Source organism: Phoenix dactylifera, unplaced genomic scaffold (assembly GCF_009389715.1).
Source record: "Phoenix dactylifera cultivar Barhee BC4 unplaced genomic scaffold, palm_55x_up_171113_PBpolish2nd_filt_p 000510F, whole genome shotgun sequence".
Taxonomy (NCBI): Eukaryota; Viridiplantae; Streptophyta; class Magnoliopsida; order Arecales; family Arecaceae; genus Phoenix; species Phoenix dactylifera.
This window is the reverse complement of record NW_024067924.1, coordinates 285,001-303,445: the sequence shown is the minus strand read 5'-3', so window position 1 is coordinate 303,445 and position 18,445 is coordinate 285,001. Positions and strand designations below refer to the sequence as shown.

The 18,445-nt window shown below is 40.1% G+C and overlaps 1 protein-coding gene across 1 annotated transcript in view; it reads right to left on the bottom strand.

Annotated features, from left to right (window-relative positions):
• Nucleotides 1-382: 382 nt before the first annotated feature.
• Nucleotides 383-18,445, bottom strand: part of LOC103699149 (bifunctional purine biosynthesis protein PurH-like) — a 19,722-nt gene continuing 1,659 nt past the window's right edge. The window contains 14 exon segments of the mRNA XM_039119231.1: nt 383-656; nt 658-699; nt 701-747; nt 5,025-5,090; nt 5,093-5,150; nt 7,902-8,201; nt 8,203-8,250; nt 8,325-8,535; nt 9,909-9,970; nt 9,972-10,078; nt 10,165-10,342; nt 10,420-10,553; nt 10,711-10,813; nt 11,865-11,961. Of these exon segments, the coding sequence (XP_038975159.1) occupies nt 594-656; nt 658-699; nt 701-747; nt 5,025-5,090; nt 5,093-5,150; nt 7,902-8,201; nt 8,203-8,250; nt 8,325-8,535; nt 9,909-9,970; nt 9,972-10,078; nt 10,165-10,342; nt 10,420-10,553; nt 10,711-10,813; nt 11,865-11,961 (1,516 nt within the window). The 3' untranslated portion in view covers nt 383-593.

The window sequence follows — 18,445 nt, the reverse complement described above, 5'->3', positions numbered from 1 at the left end:
TCCATGGCGTATGCTCTAAGTGGAGGTAATGCTGACCAACAAACATAAAGCTTGCTGGCCCAGAGCACAATGGACCATCGTTCTGAAACTAGGACAGAGTCATAGGGATATTTATTTACTTCATGTGGATTGAGACCAATTCAGACTTCCATTGGGTAAAATCCAAAAACTACATGACCCAGTTGTGCCATCAGAAATTTATCGATAAATTTGACATAAATTTCATGAAGATGCAAACTATCGAAGCCACCTGCAGACTCCATGTTTGTTGATGGAGAGGAGAAATTATGTGCAATGGGTCATTGTCAAAGTGACTCACTCACCAAATTTTCATCCTTAAAGTTGAAACATTTGTAAATCAATAACTTAGAAATGAAAAGAAGAGAATCCCCAAGATGTTTCAGGTCCCACAAAATTTAATTACTTTCAGCAGTATTGGGATTAGAATCTCGAGTGTTCCTCTCAACTTAACCAAAAACGTAGGTTATTCTCAAGAGCCTTGGCTTGCGCACTTCCTTCGTCTCCATAGAACCTTTCTTTGTACATTCAAAGCATTCTTTTGCACAGCAGGGTTCAGATTATTTAGTTCACCTTCAGTGCCTGAAATGCCTCACATTTGTGAAAAGAAGAGAAACACCATACTTATTGCAGCAGTCCCACGGCATCCTTATCCCTAATGCTCCCTCCTGGTTCAGCAATAAACTCCAATGCCATTCTGGCATGCTTCTTCAACTGCATCATTCCAAGCTGAAAGTTTGACAAATTAAAACAAATTTAGTTTAGGTTTAAACATAATGCATCAAAACTACTTAGTCTAAGAACTTCTAGAAGTTGCAGATAAGGATCGCATGACGAAAAGAGAATAAAAAGAAAAAGAAAAAAAGAAGAGAGAGAGTCCTCTAATTAAAAAAATAAATCATATTGTTCAAAGCTTGTTTACCAGTATTGTAGGATATGGATTGATCATGTTCAATATAAGCTGGCTCCTGTAGTCATGGTGGAGTTCTGAACAAGCTCTGAGCGTCAGAACCCATGGATGTCTATAGAATGATGGATAGTGTAGCTACGTGGGTTTAGACTAGTCCCCGATAGGTCCATTTTCAACATCATAGAGCCTCAGAATTAATTCTTACTAGAGCTAGCAGGTTCATGCATCTTCAACTAGCAAATGTGCAAGTTCATATAATATGTCCAAATAACATTTACAAGATGAGCTTCAGGTGCTCGAATACTTGTGCCTCTTCCATCTCTGGACAAGCTCATATCATCACCTTCACCTCCTTCTACCACAACCATCAATACCCCTGTCACGATCTACACACCAGGTCTCTCTCTCTCTCATGCATGCATTCTAATGTTTAAAGAAAAAAATGCAGTCCTATTGCTCGCAATATTTGGTCAACCAAAACTGGACAAGAACTTCAAACAATCAGAATAAAGTTGCCAAATGAACAAGTCATCTGTTTAACAGATTTGCATTTGGCCCAACATTTGGCTTCATAAAGGCTCATGCAGAAAAACAAGCTGAGCTTAAGCTTCACTCAGCCAGCTCATGTTTTTGACACAATTAATCAGCATGACTCTCCTTTAAAGCATTTACATTGAATTACATGCCCGCATCTTCAGGATTCCTTAAAGATCAGCAGAGGCTCTATATAGCTCAGTTTGGTTTCTGGCTTCTTCATGGATCTCTGCATCAAGGGCTAAGCTTCAAGAGAAATTATGGAATGAATTGTTATTCCCTCCCCTCTCCGTTTCATCTTCTTTCCCTCCCTTCTGATGTTGGACAAATGGGTATAAGTCTAGAGTGGAAAGAAAGAGAATTAAAGGAAGTAATAGGAACAAAGAAGGGTTCAGTTAGGCAAGGACACGGATTATACTGCTTTCTTTACGATACTGATTTCCCTACTATAGATGCAAAAAGACTTGTGAAAATCCTATCTCCAGGATAAGATGCCTAACTTCATGATCTCTAAGGGATGCACTCCTTAATGATGTTGTGAACCAAAGCACCCAACCCAAAAAATGAGGGGAAAAAACAAGAACTTGATAGCAAAGAGTTTTACTAGACTGTTTGTAAGAGCATTTTCTGTATGTGTTAACTTTCTCACAATCTCTCTTGTTTATAAAAAAAAAAACGGATGCAAATAGTGACCGTTCATGCCAAATAATCAAAATAAGAAACTAATCCTTTATAAACACCTAGTCACAATAAACCAGAATCAATTTAAAAATAGTGAATCTTAAAAATTAGATTCAAGACAGTGGTCATTGTGATCACAATTCAGCTGTTGGGCACATCCTTGGGATCCCAACATTTTAAAATTTTTGAAAAGGGAAAGGAAAGTGTCCGTTGGGAACCAGCCTTTGGTTCATCCCAAACATAAAATGATTAATTTTTAGTTTAAAAAATACTCTAACATCTGACATATCTAGTTTGGCCCCCTTCATAAGGTTGCCAGGTTTAGACTTCAGTTCTGCTTCATGTTCTCTTCTTTGAGGGTATAAGTTTCATTTATCTATATAAAACAATGATGGTTCTACATCTTGTATCATTAAAAAAAAGAAAAAGGAGAAGAAAGAAAGAGAATGAAAACTTGATTTGCGAAGGCATAGCAACATATTAGTTTATTGTTGAAATATTTTCTACATCTCTTTGTTAGATATTGCTCAACAAAAATGCATCTTGGTCTATAGATCTTGATCTAGCAGCCAAGATATTAACTCACAAAAGTTCAATTGATAGTTTCAGATCTAACAACTGAGATCAAGTACTTTCAAACCATCAACAGTTGCTGTCCCTTAACCACCACCCCCCCAACCTCCAAAAAAAAAAAAAAACAGCGCGCACACACCCAAAAAAAAAGGAAGAAGAAACATGCGCCCACACTCCTTCCTCACTCTTCCCTCAAATAGCAACTTCTCACCACAGCAGCATGCAAGCTGCCTCAATTCTCAATACCAATGCCCTGGCAACTCACCCTCCCATCAATTTATTCTAACTCCATCACTCACATCCTTTTCCCAAAACCAATACGTCCAAGCACCAATCATTCTATCCTTGTTTATTTCAAGCCTAACAGTCTAAGCCCAAACTTTGAAAGATTCAACACAAAGTACGCTGAACCGGTACCGGTAGGCGTACCGGTCGCCTACCGGACCGGTTCGTACCAAAACCGGTCTTTTTGTTTTTTTTTTTTTTTTGGTTCACGGCACGCGCACTGGAAAAAAGAAATTTATTTTTTTGGTTCGCATCGTGTCCACGCGCGGATGCGCCAGGGCTGGCCACTCTGTGGCATTCATTACCCGCTCAGGGAAGCTCGCCCGCGCAAGGGGCGATTCCCAGCGCGGGGAATTGTGCCCACGCGCGGCCCCGCGCCCGCGCGTGGCGGTCTACCTTGAGGGAGCGCTGTGGTTTAAAAAAAAAAATCAGTACTAGGTGCGAACCGATTAATTCGCACCGGTACGGGCCAGTACAAGACCGGTACGCAGCCGGTATGCGTGGTTACCGGTCGGTATCAGCCCAAAAATAGCTGGAACCGGTATCCATGCTGTCCGTGTACCGGTTCCAAGCCGAACCGATATCCCATGCTGTCCATGTACCGGTTTCAAGCCGGACCGGTCCGTACCGGGCCAAACCGGCCGGTACGAACCGGTTCGGCAAACCATAATTCAACATGCATGAACTTAAGCAAGGGAGCATGGTCCATTTTTTCTCAACTTAAACACCAAATGATTGACCTCCCTTGCAGCCCATCCTTTTATCAAGCTCTTCTTACTTCATCAGTCACATCCTCTTCCTTGTTTATTTCAAGGTTAACAAGTCAAGCCCAAGCTTTGGGAGACTTGATCATAGCTGAGCTTGTGGAAGGTAGAAAGGCTTGTGCTTGCTTTTACCAGAAGCCAAGCTAGTACTTGGGTCAGCCAAATATCATGCCAAGCTCAAGCTGACTATATCTTGCTGTAGTTCAGCTATTTACACCATAGCCATGATACCCTCCAAATTTTACGAAAAATTTTACAAATTTTTCATGAGCTGAAGGGTGGCCAAGCTATGCTGCTATTAGTTCACTAGTCTGTAAACAGCTTGTGAGCGGTTCACAGGATTCATGAATTTTATGAATAAACTTTAAACAATAAACTATCTGGGTGACTTTTACTGTAGATGTGGAGTCCTGGAGTCATAGAATGGCAGACATGACGTGATGGAAGTTGGAAATTAGAGGAATAGAATAGTTACGCAAACCATCCCCCACAGCCCTTAACACCAAATAAATTGAAGGAGGAAATTTTCATTACTACCCTCTTCCATCTCCTTCCTTGAAGTAACTGTTATATTTTTTTTCTGGTGAAAGCATTGAAGGAACTGTTGGCCTTCCTCCATTCCTTAAACACCCTAAATCCCAATGGCCAAGTTCCTTTTCTTTTGTGAAAACCTAAATCTCAATCCTGAAGTTCTTTTCTTTTTCTTTTTTGTGGGGTAGGGGGGGGGGGGGGTGTGGGTTTGTTATTATATACCAAATTTTCTCCAAACTCTTGTCATGTTTGCCAGATTTTTTTTTGGAATTCCAGAGTTCTAAACCTAGCTCAGCTGTACCTAATTGTCGAAATTGCGTATGGTTTAATCCCGCATAATACATGAGTGTGCATGCTTGTGTATATGCAAGAGACTAGCTGAGCTGTGCCTAATTGTCAAAATTGCTGCTATGGTTTAATCCCTCATAATACATGAGTGTGCATGCTTGTATATATGCAAGCATGCATTCACTCATGCATATATACGAGCATGCATGCATACAAGCTATACACACACGCACATATACACGTATATGTCCAGAAATCAGCAATTGATTGACCGGATTAGAAACTGGGGTTACCAGATATTGCAATATCTGTTGACAAGAGAAAAATTATTTAAAAACATGTCCCCATAACTAGAAAGAGTGAAAGCTAAATACTAACATTAAAGAAAAGCACTGCAATGATTAGGTATGTGTGGTGATGAGAAATATGTATTTGCTTACCAAAAGGGAAAAAGGCATCACTCGCCAAAGCAGCTCCCTTTGCCTCCTCTCCTGCTTTCCTGAAGCAATTCTTAAGCTCTCCAACCTGTTTGGCTGCCCACTCCCCATACCCAACATACGGTTATTCTGCAGAATATAAGTGTTAGAATTTTAGCATGAGTTCAGCTATTTCTAGAAGCCTAAAATAAAAGATGATTGCAGACAACAATGATGGAGTGCAGTTCATGGAAAACATAACGGCCAAGTGATAAATCTTGATCAACTTCAAAAAGAGGGGACACTTCACTGGCTATTACATTCAACTTAATCAGTTAAAGGGGTAAAACATTAAGGTTATGCTTTATTGAACAAGGCAAAGAGTAATTTCCAATAAGTAATGCTGAACCGGCCCGTATCGGCCAGTTTAGCCTGTACCAGACCAAAACCCACCTGAACAGGCCGGAACCGGCCGATACTAGATGCGTATCAGACAAAACCGAACGGTTCTGTCCGGTATGGCTAAAAACCAGTGCTAACCAGTTCGCACCAACTCCGATGCCACAGCGCGCGCTGTGCCAAGGCAACCGGTTCGGTACTGGTCCGAACAGATGTCGAACCGGTCCGATGGCCGACTGGTACGTCTACCATTACCGGTTCGGCGATCATTAATTTGCAGTATCAAATATAATAGCATATTATATTTTATCAGGAAACAGATACTTCCAGCTCCATTTTTTTTTTGTAAAAAGAACAAATGTAGCATGTTGTGTTGCACCAATATCATGGAATCAAACCTAAGTCTAAAGTATGGGCTTACAAGAGCTGCCTGATGAAGCAAAAATAAGAAAAGGCAAGAACCTCTAAGGACCACCTTGACTTAATGAACAGAAGGTCAAGTTAGATCTTCTTTAACTATTGATGGAATGATCTAGAGATGAGAAGGTATATAGTACATTGACCTTCTAAGAAAAATGCAAAAACCTCTAAGGACCACCTTGACTTAATGATCAAAAAGTCACTCATGAGGTTACATCTTGTTTTAGCTACGGATGGAGTGTTCCAGAGTTAAGAAGGTATGGAGGCATTGTTTCACAGACCAGGATGAAGCAAAGATAATGTCTATGATTACGGGTCTAAGGACAAAAATGTCAATGAAAGGAATTTCTTGCGATCGCTAGGGACATATATGAAGATGTCGAGCATGTGGTGAAAACATTTTGCCAGAAATAGGCAATATATATGAACCATTTTATATGTCATAAGCCAACCTTGTCATGGATAATTGATCTGTAAATCCTCGGAGGATGTTCCAAGATGTATCTAGCAGAGCTGATATAGTGTTTTTGTTCTATAGATGGGACGAAAATAGATTCAAATGCCAGGTTGTCGTTAAAGAGGCAAAAAGTGGAAGTCAAGGGTCAAAATATCAAATAACTAAAAATATGACAAATACATTGACAGCAAATAAATGAAAATTGACGGCCAGAAGTTAACTCCTTTTGATCATGTTCTCTATCTTGGATATATTTCAGATAAGAATGAAGCAAGTTTTCTGTTTTGGATAAGTTGTACAAGAGTGAATTTACCTGAGTTCTATTACCTGCAGAACTGAAATGGCTCTCTATTTGTAATCCTACTTAAGCCAATTTAAATGACCAAACAAATTTTCTTCAGAATACACAGTTTCAGGATGCAAGTACTTGAATTTCACTTGGAACATAACAAAAAAAAAACAACTAAAGATATATGTAATTTTATGTATTAATTGGAAGTTACAAAGTTTTGTTTGATATTTAACAAGTTATGTTTGCATTTAAGCATATAACTATATTACTTCATGTAAAGTCAAATCTACTAGTATAGAGCAGATAGATTTTATAGAATCGACATAAAAGCTGCCCTATAAGTTATTATATTGTCTTCTCCATATTATTATATTTTGCCCTTCGGTTTGATTGGAGGAAGTGAAGAGGTGACCCAGGGTCTTTCACATCTTTAGGTGTCGGGAACAAGCAAGATAAAAATGTTAAGGTCAATGTCATGTAAACCATGAACAGTAAGATTAAAGACAAGTACATTAAAAGAACAGAAGTTGCACGAATTACAGATAGATGTTTAAAAATTAAATACAATAGTATGAACCACGGACATATAGGACAAAGATCCAGGTTAAGATTAGGAGACAGTATGTGTCCAATGATTAAAAATTTATGATAAGCTTGATGAAAGCTCCGACAAAAAACTTGTGAAGTCTTGTAAGAAAGGAGATAGTGATTACTAGGAATAATGGCAAAGGATGGATCAGTAGCCTCTTGTAAATACTTATATTTTGCAAACATAGTTAGGATAACACTTGTTGACTATGGATTTGCATTTCTGTTTCTTATAAAAACTTATAGTCACATAGTTAACATGATTATATTATTATTTTGACTTAGTTATCCTTGAGCTCTTTTTTATGGAGACTATTTGGACCTAGCTTCATACACATAAAAGACAATAAGTAACCTCATGAGACCAATGTCCAAATTCAGAAAAATTCATGTTTCAAATGCATTAGTTATTCCATGATGTGTAACTTCATGTAGGTTTTTTGATTAAGTGTTAAAGTATAGAGTCACTTTCTCTAGCTACTGGGAGCACATGGCAATTTCAAGCCTAAATAAGAAAGAATTAACAAGATTTTTTTATTTCAACTAGAGATGAACATATCCATTTGACATGGGGAATGAAGGTGCAATTTATCAACATTGACCTCTAACAGTATAACATGATTGGTTATATAGCAAGGACTTCATCTCTAGTTAATCATTATTTTAATCTCTAGCTTGACTTTCAAAGATTTATTACTATTCTTCATACACAGCTTTTAATCTTGAAGTGGAGAAAAGAACTAACCTTGGCTATTACAATGGCATTGCTCTTCACATGCTTAACACAAAGCCATGCAAACTCTGCATCACTAAGCTCATCTTCTTGGGGAACCCTTTCAGACACTACATTAAATTTGATATCTTCTGGAGTTAAATCATCAGAATCTTGAGCTAACCACCCGCCACCAACCTGTCTGAGTGAGAGCATTCCTTTCCCGCTCTTTTTTGCCTCCAGTATCCTCAAAGTTTTTGACTTGCCACGGAGAATCTCCAGACCTTTTTCTGTATATTTTGGTGCAACCACAATTTCATAAAACATCCGTGTTTTCACCATCAGTTGGGACTCCTAAACTCTCGGATTCCTTCGCAAGATCCTAGAAATTTAGCAATGAAATATAAGTAGAGTTGTACTACATAATATAAAAGATTCTCCCCTTACCCTGCTTACCTCATCCACTGTTGTGTTAAAGGCAACTATTCCACCAAATGCACTAACAGGATCTCCTTTAACAGCTAATCTATAAGCTTCGAGAATATCTTGCTGTGATGCAACTCCACAAGGATTTGTATGCTTCACAATCACGCAAGTAGGTCTCTTGAACTCTGACACACAGTTCCAGGCAGCATCCGCATCTAAGTAATTATTGTAAGACATTTTCCTGTGCCAAACGAGAGAATATCAGAATATACCGATCATGAGCCCAGTCAAATGCAGCAAATGTCAGAATCAGTTTAAAAGTGAAAAACAACTTATTATGGCTTAGATGTAGTGCTTAGAAAGAAGAAGGGGTGACGTTACAGCTATAATGTCTGGATAGCTCATCAACGAAAATGAAAACCGAAAATAATATCAACAACAATTAAACTAAATAATAATATCCACAACAGAAAATCTTCATCCAAATTAGCCCTTTAGATGCAGGAAAGCAACACGGGTGCACAATATTTTCAAATAGATAGGAAAACAAGTTGAAAATCTTGAATGTGAAACAAAATCATGGTCTTCTGTGTTTACATAAGCAAGGGCTTGATTAAAAGAGAAGAAATGAGCATTTGGTGAAAGTTTTAGCAGACATCTAGTTCCTGCCAGCTGAAAATAATTATTTTCAGGTCTCAGAATGAGACAGCATTATGACTTGTTATTGACAAAGTAATCCCTTTTCTGCCAAACAGAAGGAAGTGTTTCCACAACTTCATCATAAAAAACAATTTGGATCTGAAGGCATGTAGCTTTTCCCAATTACATCTGTTTATATGAACATTACGTTTACCTATTGGAAACTTCCGATTAGTCTATTGACTATTTCCATGTTTTCTCTGTGCAGCTAAAGTTTTAGCAGACATCTAACTCATGCCTTCCGAAATATTATCCTTAAGAATCAGAATGAAACAGCCTTACGACTAGTTCCTGACAAAGTCATCCCTTTTCTACCAAACAAAAGTGTTTTTCAACTTCATCAGAAAGAACAATTTGGATCTGAAGGTGTGTAGCTCTTCCAAATCGCACCTGCATATACACAGTTACATTTTACATATCAAAAGGTTTCCATTTAGTCTACTCCATATTCTTTCTATATTAGATAAAGTTCTAACATTTAAATTCACAATATCTGTAAAAGGTACTATTCTAGCTTCATGACCTGCCCATTGTATTGGCTAAGTTTGCCTTCACATAATTCATATAGACTTTTTAATGTTTGCGATAAATAGCAAATTAGCTAAATGACTAATTTCTTAAGTAGTTCAAGTAGTGTACAAACCAAGAGTTCGCCGTCTCGATACCGAGACCCGTACTGGTGCCACACACTAGCACGCGTCAATGCGATGCGGTACAAAATTTTTTTTGACGTACCACTCGGTACGCCATCCGTACCGGTACCGGGACCCAAACCGATATGGTATTAAGACATGGCCAGGGCAGTAAGATTAAGACATATTCAATTAATATACCAGCACATTCGGCACTATATGAAACAAGATGACTAATAGATTAGCTAGGGAAATGGTGATTGAAGCCATAATTGACTTGCACGAGTTTCTAACCTTGCCATGGTATTGTATAGCAGTTGCAATACCACCAGCATTCACCAAAGAAAAGACTTTTGTCATCATAGAATGCAGCCTTTTGATGAGGATTTTCACCATAGCGAAGTGTAGATTTTAGTGACATTGGCACTGTAAAGCTGGGAGGAAATGTATTCCCTGTCAAAAAATGCAATAGCAGGTAATTACATGCAAAGCTTTCAAAAAAATGTACTAAGTCACACTTTCTATATGCATTTATATACCTCCTTCTGATTGTTTCCATAACCACTCAGAAACCGCTGAATCATAAGAAGCAACATGCTGAAAAGCTTTCCAGGCCAGCTTCCTGCGAAACTGTTGATCATCATTCTTTCCTTGCAGAAATTCCAAGAGTGCAGGATAGTCTTTATGGTCCACCACAACCAAAACATCCTTGTGATTCTGCTAAACTGTGCAGTTCAGTAAGACTGTATAGAAAGTGAAAAAAAAACCCAAGATCATGGAGTCAAAAAAAGAACCTTAGCAGCAGCTCGGATCAAGGTAGGGCCACCAATGTCAATATTCTCAACGCCATCCTCAAACCGAATTCCACTAGCTGAAGTAACTTTTTCATAAAAAGGATACAAGTTGACCACCACTATATCAAATGTTCCTGTGCAAACATTGTGTCAGTGATGCAATTGAATTATGTACAAGTATATCTGTATATGCAAAGGAAAAAGGTTAAGGATTGCCATTGCAAAAAAACGAACTGTAACCTTTTGAAGATACAACAATTTAAATGATAGTATGGTGGACAATAAACTCACCAATTCCATGCTTGTTCAAGGCTTCCATGTGATGGCCATGATCTCTCCGTGCAAGAATACCACCATGTATATTGGGATGCAAAGTTTTCACCCTACCATCTAGCTGCAGAGACAATAATTCATATATTTATGATCTGTAGATACAAGACAAAGCTTTTTTCACTTTTTTGTTAATATCAAGAATAGGTGTCATTTAAGTACCTAGTTATAAACAAAAAGCATCTGAGCAGACCGCCCAAAGTAAACATCCACGATGTTCTTACTACTAAAACAATTTTAAAGAGGCAAAGATAATACTCTTCAAAAAAAAACATTGCGCATGAATCACATTTTCTTATTAGATGCACGCCTGTCCATGTTTAGACATTTTTCTATATCGCACACATCACTTTCTAGTTATAATATTATTTCCCTTGGCTTCACTTGTTGGTCATACACCTTGCATTTCACCAACTCCCCTGAGCAATCCAGCTTTGGACAGTGGATCTTTGACAAAAACCAACATCTACAACACAAAGCTGCCAGTACCCTATGGTACAATATTAATTCAAACTATTTCATAAATGTCAATTTCAAACAAGCATAGATAGCCACATTAATATCCTAATTTTTATTTGTATTACAAAGAACAACTATGGAGAGACACATACACAGATATGCATGCGCACAAGCACGTACACACGCATATATATTATATAAAAATTGATAACTGTCGGCCAAAGAAACATAGGTAAAATACGGCATAGAATATGGATATAGGCTCCAGAATCTAGCTTTAGTATGACCAATCATACAGCCATGCTTTCCTACCCAAAAAAAGATACCAAGGACCAGCTTGGTATCATTGCTGATTTTGTGTTTTTGTTGCTCTACCAATTAGTGAAATGTCAATTGTTGGTTTATGTTGAATATAGCATTTGCACAAAATTTCTATTATTTCTTGCTTTTTTCCATTCTTTTAGGGAGAAAAGCACCTAGAACAGCTTATAGAGAGTTGAACCAAAGTACTAGTAATAAATACTAGCCAATATCATAATACTATATAAAAAGAATAGCCACAATCAAATTGTGGATGGCATGATTCATCTTGTTCCTAACATAGGAAGGGAAACTAGATTAAACAAGAGAAATAATATAACATAACTAAAGTTTACCATTTCTGGGAAATGAGTAATTTCTTCAACTTTAGTTACAGAGACCCCAGCTTGTTCCAAAGCAGATGCTGTTCCACCAGTTGAAACAATAGAATACCTGTAGATGTAGTAGTAGTAGATTAATGAGACTATATAAATCAAGATATGAAAGAATACATGAAGGAATGGTAGGCTTTATAGTATTAATAAAATCTTCTAGATATTCCAAAAAAGATCTGCGTGAAGGCACATGCCCAAAATAAGGAATTTGCAAAGTAAAAGAAATTTTAAATGTAGGGAAGGGATGATCTCCCAAAATGTTAGACAAAATATTAATAACAGCATGTAAGTATATGTGATTGCATAATCCAAGAAACAAGCTCAGTTACAAGAACTCAAAGAGATCTCCAGATTCTGTAAGAATTTGACTATATTATCCATCAGAACAAAGAGTACTATACATACATTATAACAAAAGATAGTTATATCGACTTTATTATTTATTATTCCTTTAACAGCTAATCTCAAAAAGATTGAAATAATTAAAGCTGAATATGAAATTCTGATGTGCAATTCTTTAAAGGATTAATTTTCACATTTGAGAATAAGAGATAAAAAATTGAATTAATCATCTACCAAACATGACATGTTTCTTACAAACTAATAGCGTCTCTTCTTCCAAAAAACTGCATTAATTTTTCTTGCCAAGATGTTTATCTCCCCAAAAACCAATGCCAAGAATCCTTGTTATGCTTAACTACCTTATCAATCTTCCTCAACCGAAAATGGTTATGTTTCCTTCATTCAAACAGAAAATTGAGATTTTTGTTCAAAATCCTCGCGCTTGACCAACGTTCTAAACCTTCCTCTTCAAAATCAGGAACCTCCATTCTTTCAAACTGAATATTAACTTTCATGGGAAGCTTCATGCTTTCTATCTTTCACCTACAGTGTTTCATTTTACCCTTACAATCTGTTCTAGTCAATAATAAAATATGGATTATACCATTTAAAGAAACTTAATTTCTCACATTATGCAGAACATTCTTAAGAGCAATTATGCTGTTTGCAATATGGTACTGATAGGCCACGTCGGTCAGAGAGGGGCCTAAAACCGAACCTCAAGTATCAAGGGTGAAGAGTGCACGTGAGAGAGGAGCTGCATGGCTTGCGGAGGTCAAGAAGAAGCTGTCAAAGTTGTTGCATGGATTACGCAGGGAATAAAACAACTTCAAACGTTTACATGCAGCGTTGCCCAGTCAACTAGCCGTTGGAGCTAGTTTAGGAGTCTGTTTTTTCCATTACTTCTCGTTGTTGTTTACTGAGTAAAAGTTTAGTAGCTTAAGTTTCGGTCATGTACTCGTTGGTTTCGCTGGGCTTTAGCCTATTTAAGGAACCAGAGTTTAGCAATAGAAAAGCAAGAAAATTTCCTCAACTATTGTGGTCCTGTTCTCGCCTAAAAGAGAATATATATATTTCTTTTTTATCTGTTATAATCCTTCTTTGACTGGGACCACTATCAGTGGTATCAGAGCGGGGTTTTAATGGCCACAAACAAGGAGCGGATTGAAAGATTGGAAGCTGGGCTTAGTGGCCTTCAAGAAGGCATGAGTCGTATGGAGCTGGGAATCGCCGACAAGTTACATCACTTGGAGGAGAGTTTCAGCCACCTGTCCGACATACTGCGATCATTCAAGGAGGACAACACCAGTCACAACACCAAACGAGGAGAAAATTCTCGGAACCGCACTGAGAACAACCGGGCGGAAGCAGGAGGAGGACGACTCGTCTGTTCATCAAAAACGGCAAAGTTGGAATTTCCTCGGTATTCCAGGGAAGACCCCACCGAATGGTTCAATAGAGTGAACCAGTTTTTTGACTTTCAGGACATTTCCGATGCACAAAGGTGCCGTTAGCTTCGTTTCACCTTGAAGGCGAGGCAAATCAATGGTGGCAGTGGCTCAAGAGGACTTTCCGGCAAGAAGGAAGGGTGATTTCATGGGAAGTTTTTGAAGACGAGCTTTGGGCTCGTTTTGGACCATCCGAGTGTGAAGATTTCGATGAGGCTCTTTCATGGGTCAGGCAAGCTGGCTCATTTAGAGATTATCAACGTGAATTCGAGAGGCTCGGCAACTGTGTTCGGGGCTGGACTCAAAAGGCGCTTGTAGGACATTTATGGGAGGTTTGAAGGCTGAGATAGCCGACGGCATTCGCATGTTCAAACCGCAAACTTTGAAAGATGCCATCAGCTTGGCAAAAATGCGAGATGACCAACTCACAAGACAGAGGCGATTCCTGCGACCACCTCCACCACCGGGCGCGGGCTCCGCTGGCTCTCCCACAAGCAAATCGTGCAGCACCTGCTGCTCCTGCACTACCGGTCAGACGGCTGACTTGGGATGAAATGCAACGTAGAAGAGCTCAAGGTCTATGCTTCCACTGCAACGAGCGTTTCACGGCGGGGCATAGGTGCCAACGACCGCAACTGCTACTTCTGGAGGGGCACACCAACACAGGCGGTATCATTTGTGAGGACGTTACGGAGCAACAACCACTGGAAGAGGACCCAGGAGTGCAACCCGAGCAGGAAATAGAGCCAGAAATCACCTTACATGCTTTGACGGGATGGACTGTACCCAGAACGATGCGCATCACGGCCAAGATTGGTCCCCACGAAGCTGTTGTGTTGATCGATAGTGGATCAACACATAACTCTGTTAATGACCGCTTGGCAAGTTTGCTTCGTTTACCAGTTGTTCCAACCGAAGCATTCACTGTCAAAGTAGCAAATGGTGAAAGATTACAATGCCAGGGGAGGTTCGAGAAGGTACGGGTTAACTTACAAGGCACTGAGTTTTCACTCACCCTTTACTCTCTACCATTGTCAGGCTTAGATCTTGTATTGGGAGTCCAATGGCTCGAAATGCTGGGTTCTGTGGTATGTAACTGGAAACAGTTAACCATGGAATTTATTTGGGACAACCAAGCCCGAAAGCTACAAGGAGTGGAGGCGCAAGCTATTCAGGGGCTTCATTGAAGGAGATTAAGAAGGATTTTCACCAGGGCCATGCATTATTTGCGGTTTGTTTCCAACCAACCACAAGGGACAGCAGCTAGGGACGAGTTGCAAGTCGAGAGGCAGCAGGACATGCAGAAGGTATTGCAAGAATACGAGGAAGTCTTTAAAGAGCCCACCAGTTTGCCACCAACCCGTGATGTAGACCATTGCATTCAGCTTAAGGAAGGGACCGAGGCCATTAACGTCCGGGCCGTACCGATATGCCCATTTTCAGAAGGCAGAAATTGAGAAGCAAGTCCAAGAGATGCTAGATTCGGGGCTTATCCGCCCTAGCACCAGCCCATTCTCCTCGCCAGTACTATTAGTAAAGAAGAAGGAGGGAAGTTGGCGCTTTTGCACGGACTACCGTGCGCTCAACGCCGTCACCATCAAAGACCGCTTCCCAATTCCTACGGTGGACGACATGTTGGACGAGCTCTACGGTGCTTCTTACTTTACTAAATTGGACTTGAGGCCGGATACCACCAAGTAAGAGTTAATCCTCCTGATATTCCTAAAACTGCATTTCGTACTCATAACGGACATTATGAATACTTGGTCATGCCATTTGGTCTCTGTAATGCGCCTTCTACATTTCAAGCAATTATGAACTCTATATTTCGTCCCCATCTTAGAAAATTTATATTAGTTTTCTTTGATGATATATTGATTTATAGTCCGACTTGGGACAAGCATTTGACACATGTAAGACAGACTTTGAAGATATTGAGGCAGCACAAATTCTTTGTCAAGTCTAGCAAATGTGACTTTGGACAACAAGAATTGGAGTACTTGGGGCATATTATCACCAATGAAGGAGTAAAGGTGGATGAAAGCAAGATTGCAGCCATGGTAGCATGGCCACAGCCTATTAACATTTCTGAGTTGCGTGGATTTTTAGGGTTGACAGGATATTACAGGAAGTTTGTCCAAAATTATGGCATGATCGCGCGACCTCTCACCAACCTTCTCAAAAAGGGACAATTCGGATGGCATGATGAAGCTGAAGCAGCCTTCCTTGCCCTCAAGAAGGCCGTGACAACCACGCCCACCTTGGCAATGCCAACTTTCAACGACTCCTTCACTATTGAGATAGACGCATCCGGTGACGGAATTGGTGCGATATTGACTCAACAAGGCAAGCCAGTGGCGTTCATGAGTCGGGCCCTAGGAGTGACCAAGAAATCATGGTCCACTTATGCCAAGGAGATGCTGGCCATTGTAGAGGCAATACGTGTATGGCGGCCTTATTTACTGGGCAAAAAATTTTACATACAAACCGATCAAAGAAGCCTTAAGTATTTTTTGGAGCAAAGAGTGGCAACATCGGAGCAACAGAAATGGGTGGCCAAGCTCTTAGGCTACGACTACGAGATCATATATCGCCCGGGCCATGAAAATTCTGCAACCGATGCCCTATCACGTAAACGAGGTAGTCCCATTCTTCATCATATTTTTATTCCGCAGGTTAATTTATGGGAGGAGATTAAACAAGCAACAAAAGATGACCCATACATCAAATCCATGGGGCATGAAGCCGAAGTCCATCCTGAAGGCTCATTCAAATGGCACGATGGCCTACTCCTTTACAAGGGACGTGTGATCGTACCAGCCAACCCATCACTACGAGCCAAGCTACTCCATGAGATGCACGACACTAAAGTGGGCGGCCACTCGGGTGTGCTACGCACGCTTAAGAAATTGAGTCAACAATTCTACTGGCCTGCGATGCACAAGGCAGTCCAAGAATATGCCAAAGGATGCGAGGTATGCCAAAAGACTAAGGCAGAAACTTTGGCTCCCGCAGGGCTCCTACAGCCGTTACCAAATCCATGCCAAGTCTGGGACGACATCACCTTGGATTTCATTGAGGGACTACCAACTTCGCAGAGCAAGGATACCATCTTGGTGGTAGTAGACAGGTTAAGTAAATCAGCTCACTTTCTTACTTTAACCCATCCATTTACTGCAAAGACTGTTGCAGAAAAGTTTGTGGATGGGGTCATCAAGCTCCACGGGATGCCCAAGACCATTGTGAGTGACCGAGACCCAATCTTTATTAGCAAATTCTGGCAAGAGTTCTTCAAGATGCCGGGCACCAAGCTGCAGCTCAGCTCCGCATACCACCTGCAGACCGACGGACAAACGGAAGCTGTCAACCGCTGCATTGAACAGTATCTTCGGTGTGAGTTACTTCTTACCTTGGGCGGAATACTGGTACAATACTACATACCATATTTCTACTAGGATGACTCCCTTTCAAGCACTATATGGCAGACTCCCACCTTCCATTCCTTTGTACAAAGATGGTCTCTCACTTGTACACGAGGTTGATCAGCATCTTTTGAATCGAGATGAACTCCTTCAGCAACTAAAGGCCAATTTGGAGCGGTCTGTTAATCGGATGAAACAGATGGCAGATCAAAAGCGGAGGGATATCTCGTTCAACGTCGGCGAAATGGTCCTTCTTAAGCTCCACCCTTACTGCCAGCAAACGGCCTTCAAACGAGTTCGCCAGAAATTAGCCAGCCGTTTTTATGGGCCCTACCAAATTTTAGAAAAGCTCGGCCCTGTCGCCTACAAGTTACAACTACCTGAAGGGGCGCGTATTCACCCAGTTTTTCACGTATCGCTACTTAAGCGGTATGAATATCAGGGCAAAAATACGGAAGCGCTGCATGCGGAAGTACCACCATTCACCGATGAGGGGGTGATTATTTTGGAACCTTTGGCCATCCTGGACACTCGCTGGATTAAACATGGAGCCCAACTTGTTGAAGAAAGCTTAGTGCAATGGAAGCATCTACCTATTGAGGACGCAACCTGGGAGCGGTCTAAGATGCTGCGGGAGAGATTCCCAACCTTGGACCTTGAGGACAAGGATCCACCTCATGGGGAAGGATTGATAGGCCACGTCAGTCAGAGAGGGGCCTAAAACTGAACCTCAAGTATCAAGGGTGAAGAGTGCACGTGAGAAAGGAGCTGCATGGCTTGCGGAGGTCAAGAAGAAGCTGTCAAAGTTGTTGCATGGATTACGCAGGGAATAAAACAACTTCAAATGTTTACATGCAGCGTTGCCCAGTCAACTAGCCGTTGGAGCTAGTTTAGGAGTCTGTTTTTCCATTACTTTCCGTTGTTGTTTACTGAGTAAAAGTTTAGTAGTTTAAGTTTCGGTCATGTACTCGTTGGTTTCGCTGGGCTTTAGCCTATTTAAGGAACCAGAGTTTAGCAATAGAAAAGCAAGAAAATTTCCTCAACTATTGTGGTCCTGTTCTCGCCTTAAAGAGAATATATATATTTCTTTTTTATCTGTTATAATCCTTCTTTGACTGGGACCACTATCAGGTACCCCATGGCTATTGACAAGAGTTTCATTATTATCATATGCACATAAATTTGTTCTTTGTTTAATTTGTTCTGATTCAACTGTTGTTTGCAAAATTCTAACTCACATAGAAAGTTGGTTGGTAATTGTTAAGTTACAGGTAGTTTAAAATTTTAAAATAAAATAGGCTATATTATAGATGCAACATTCATTCAGCAG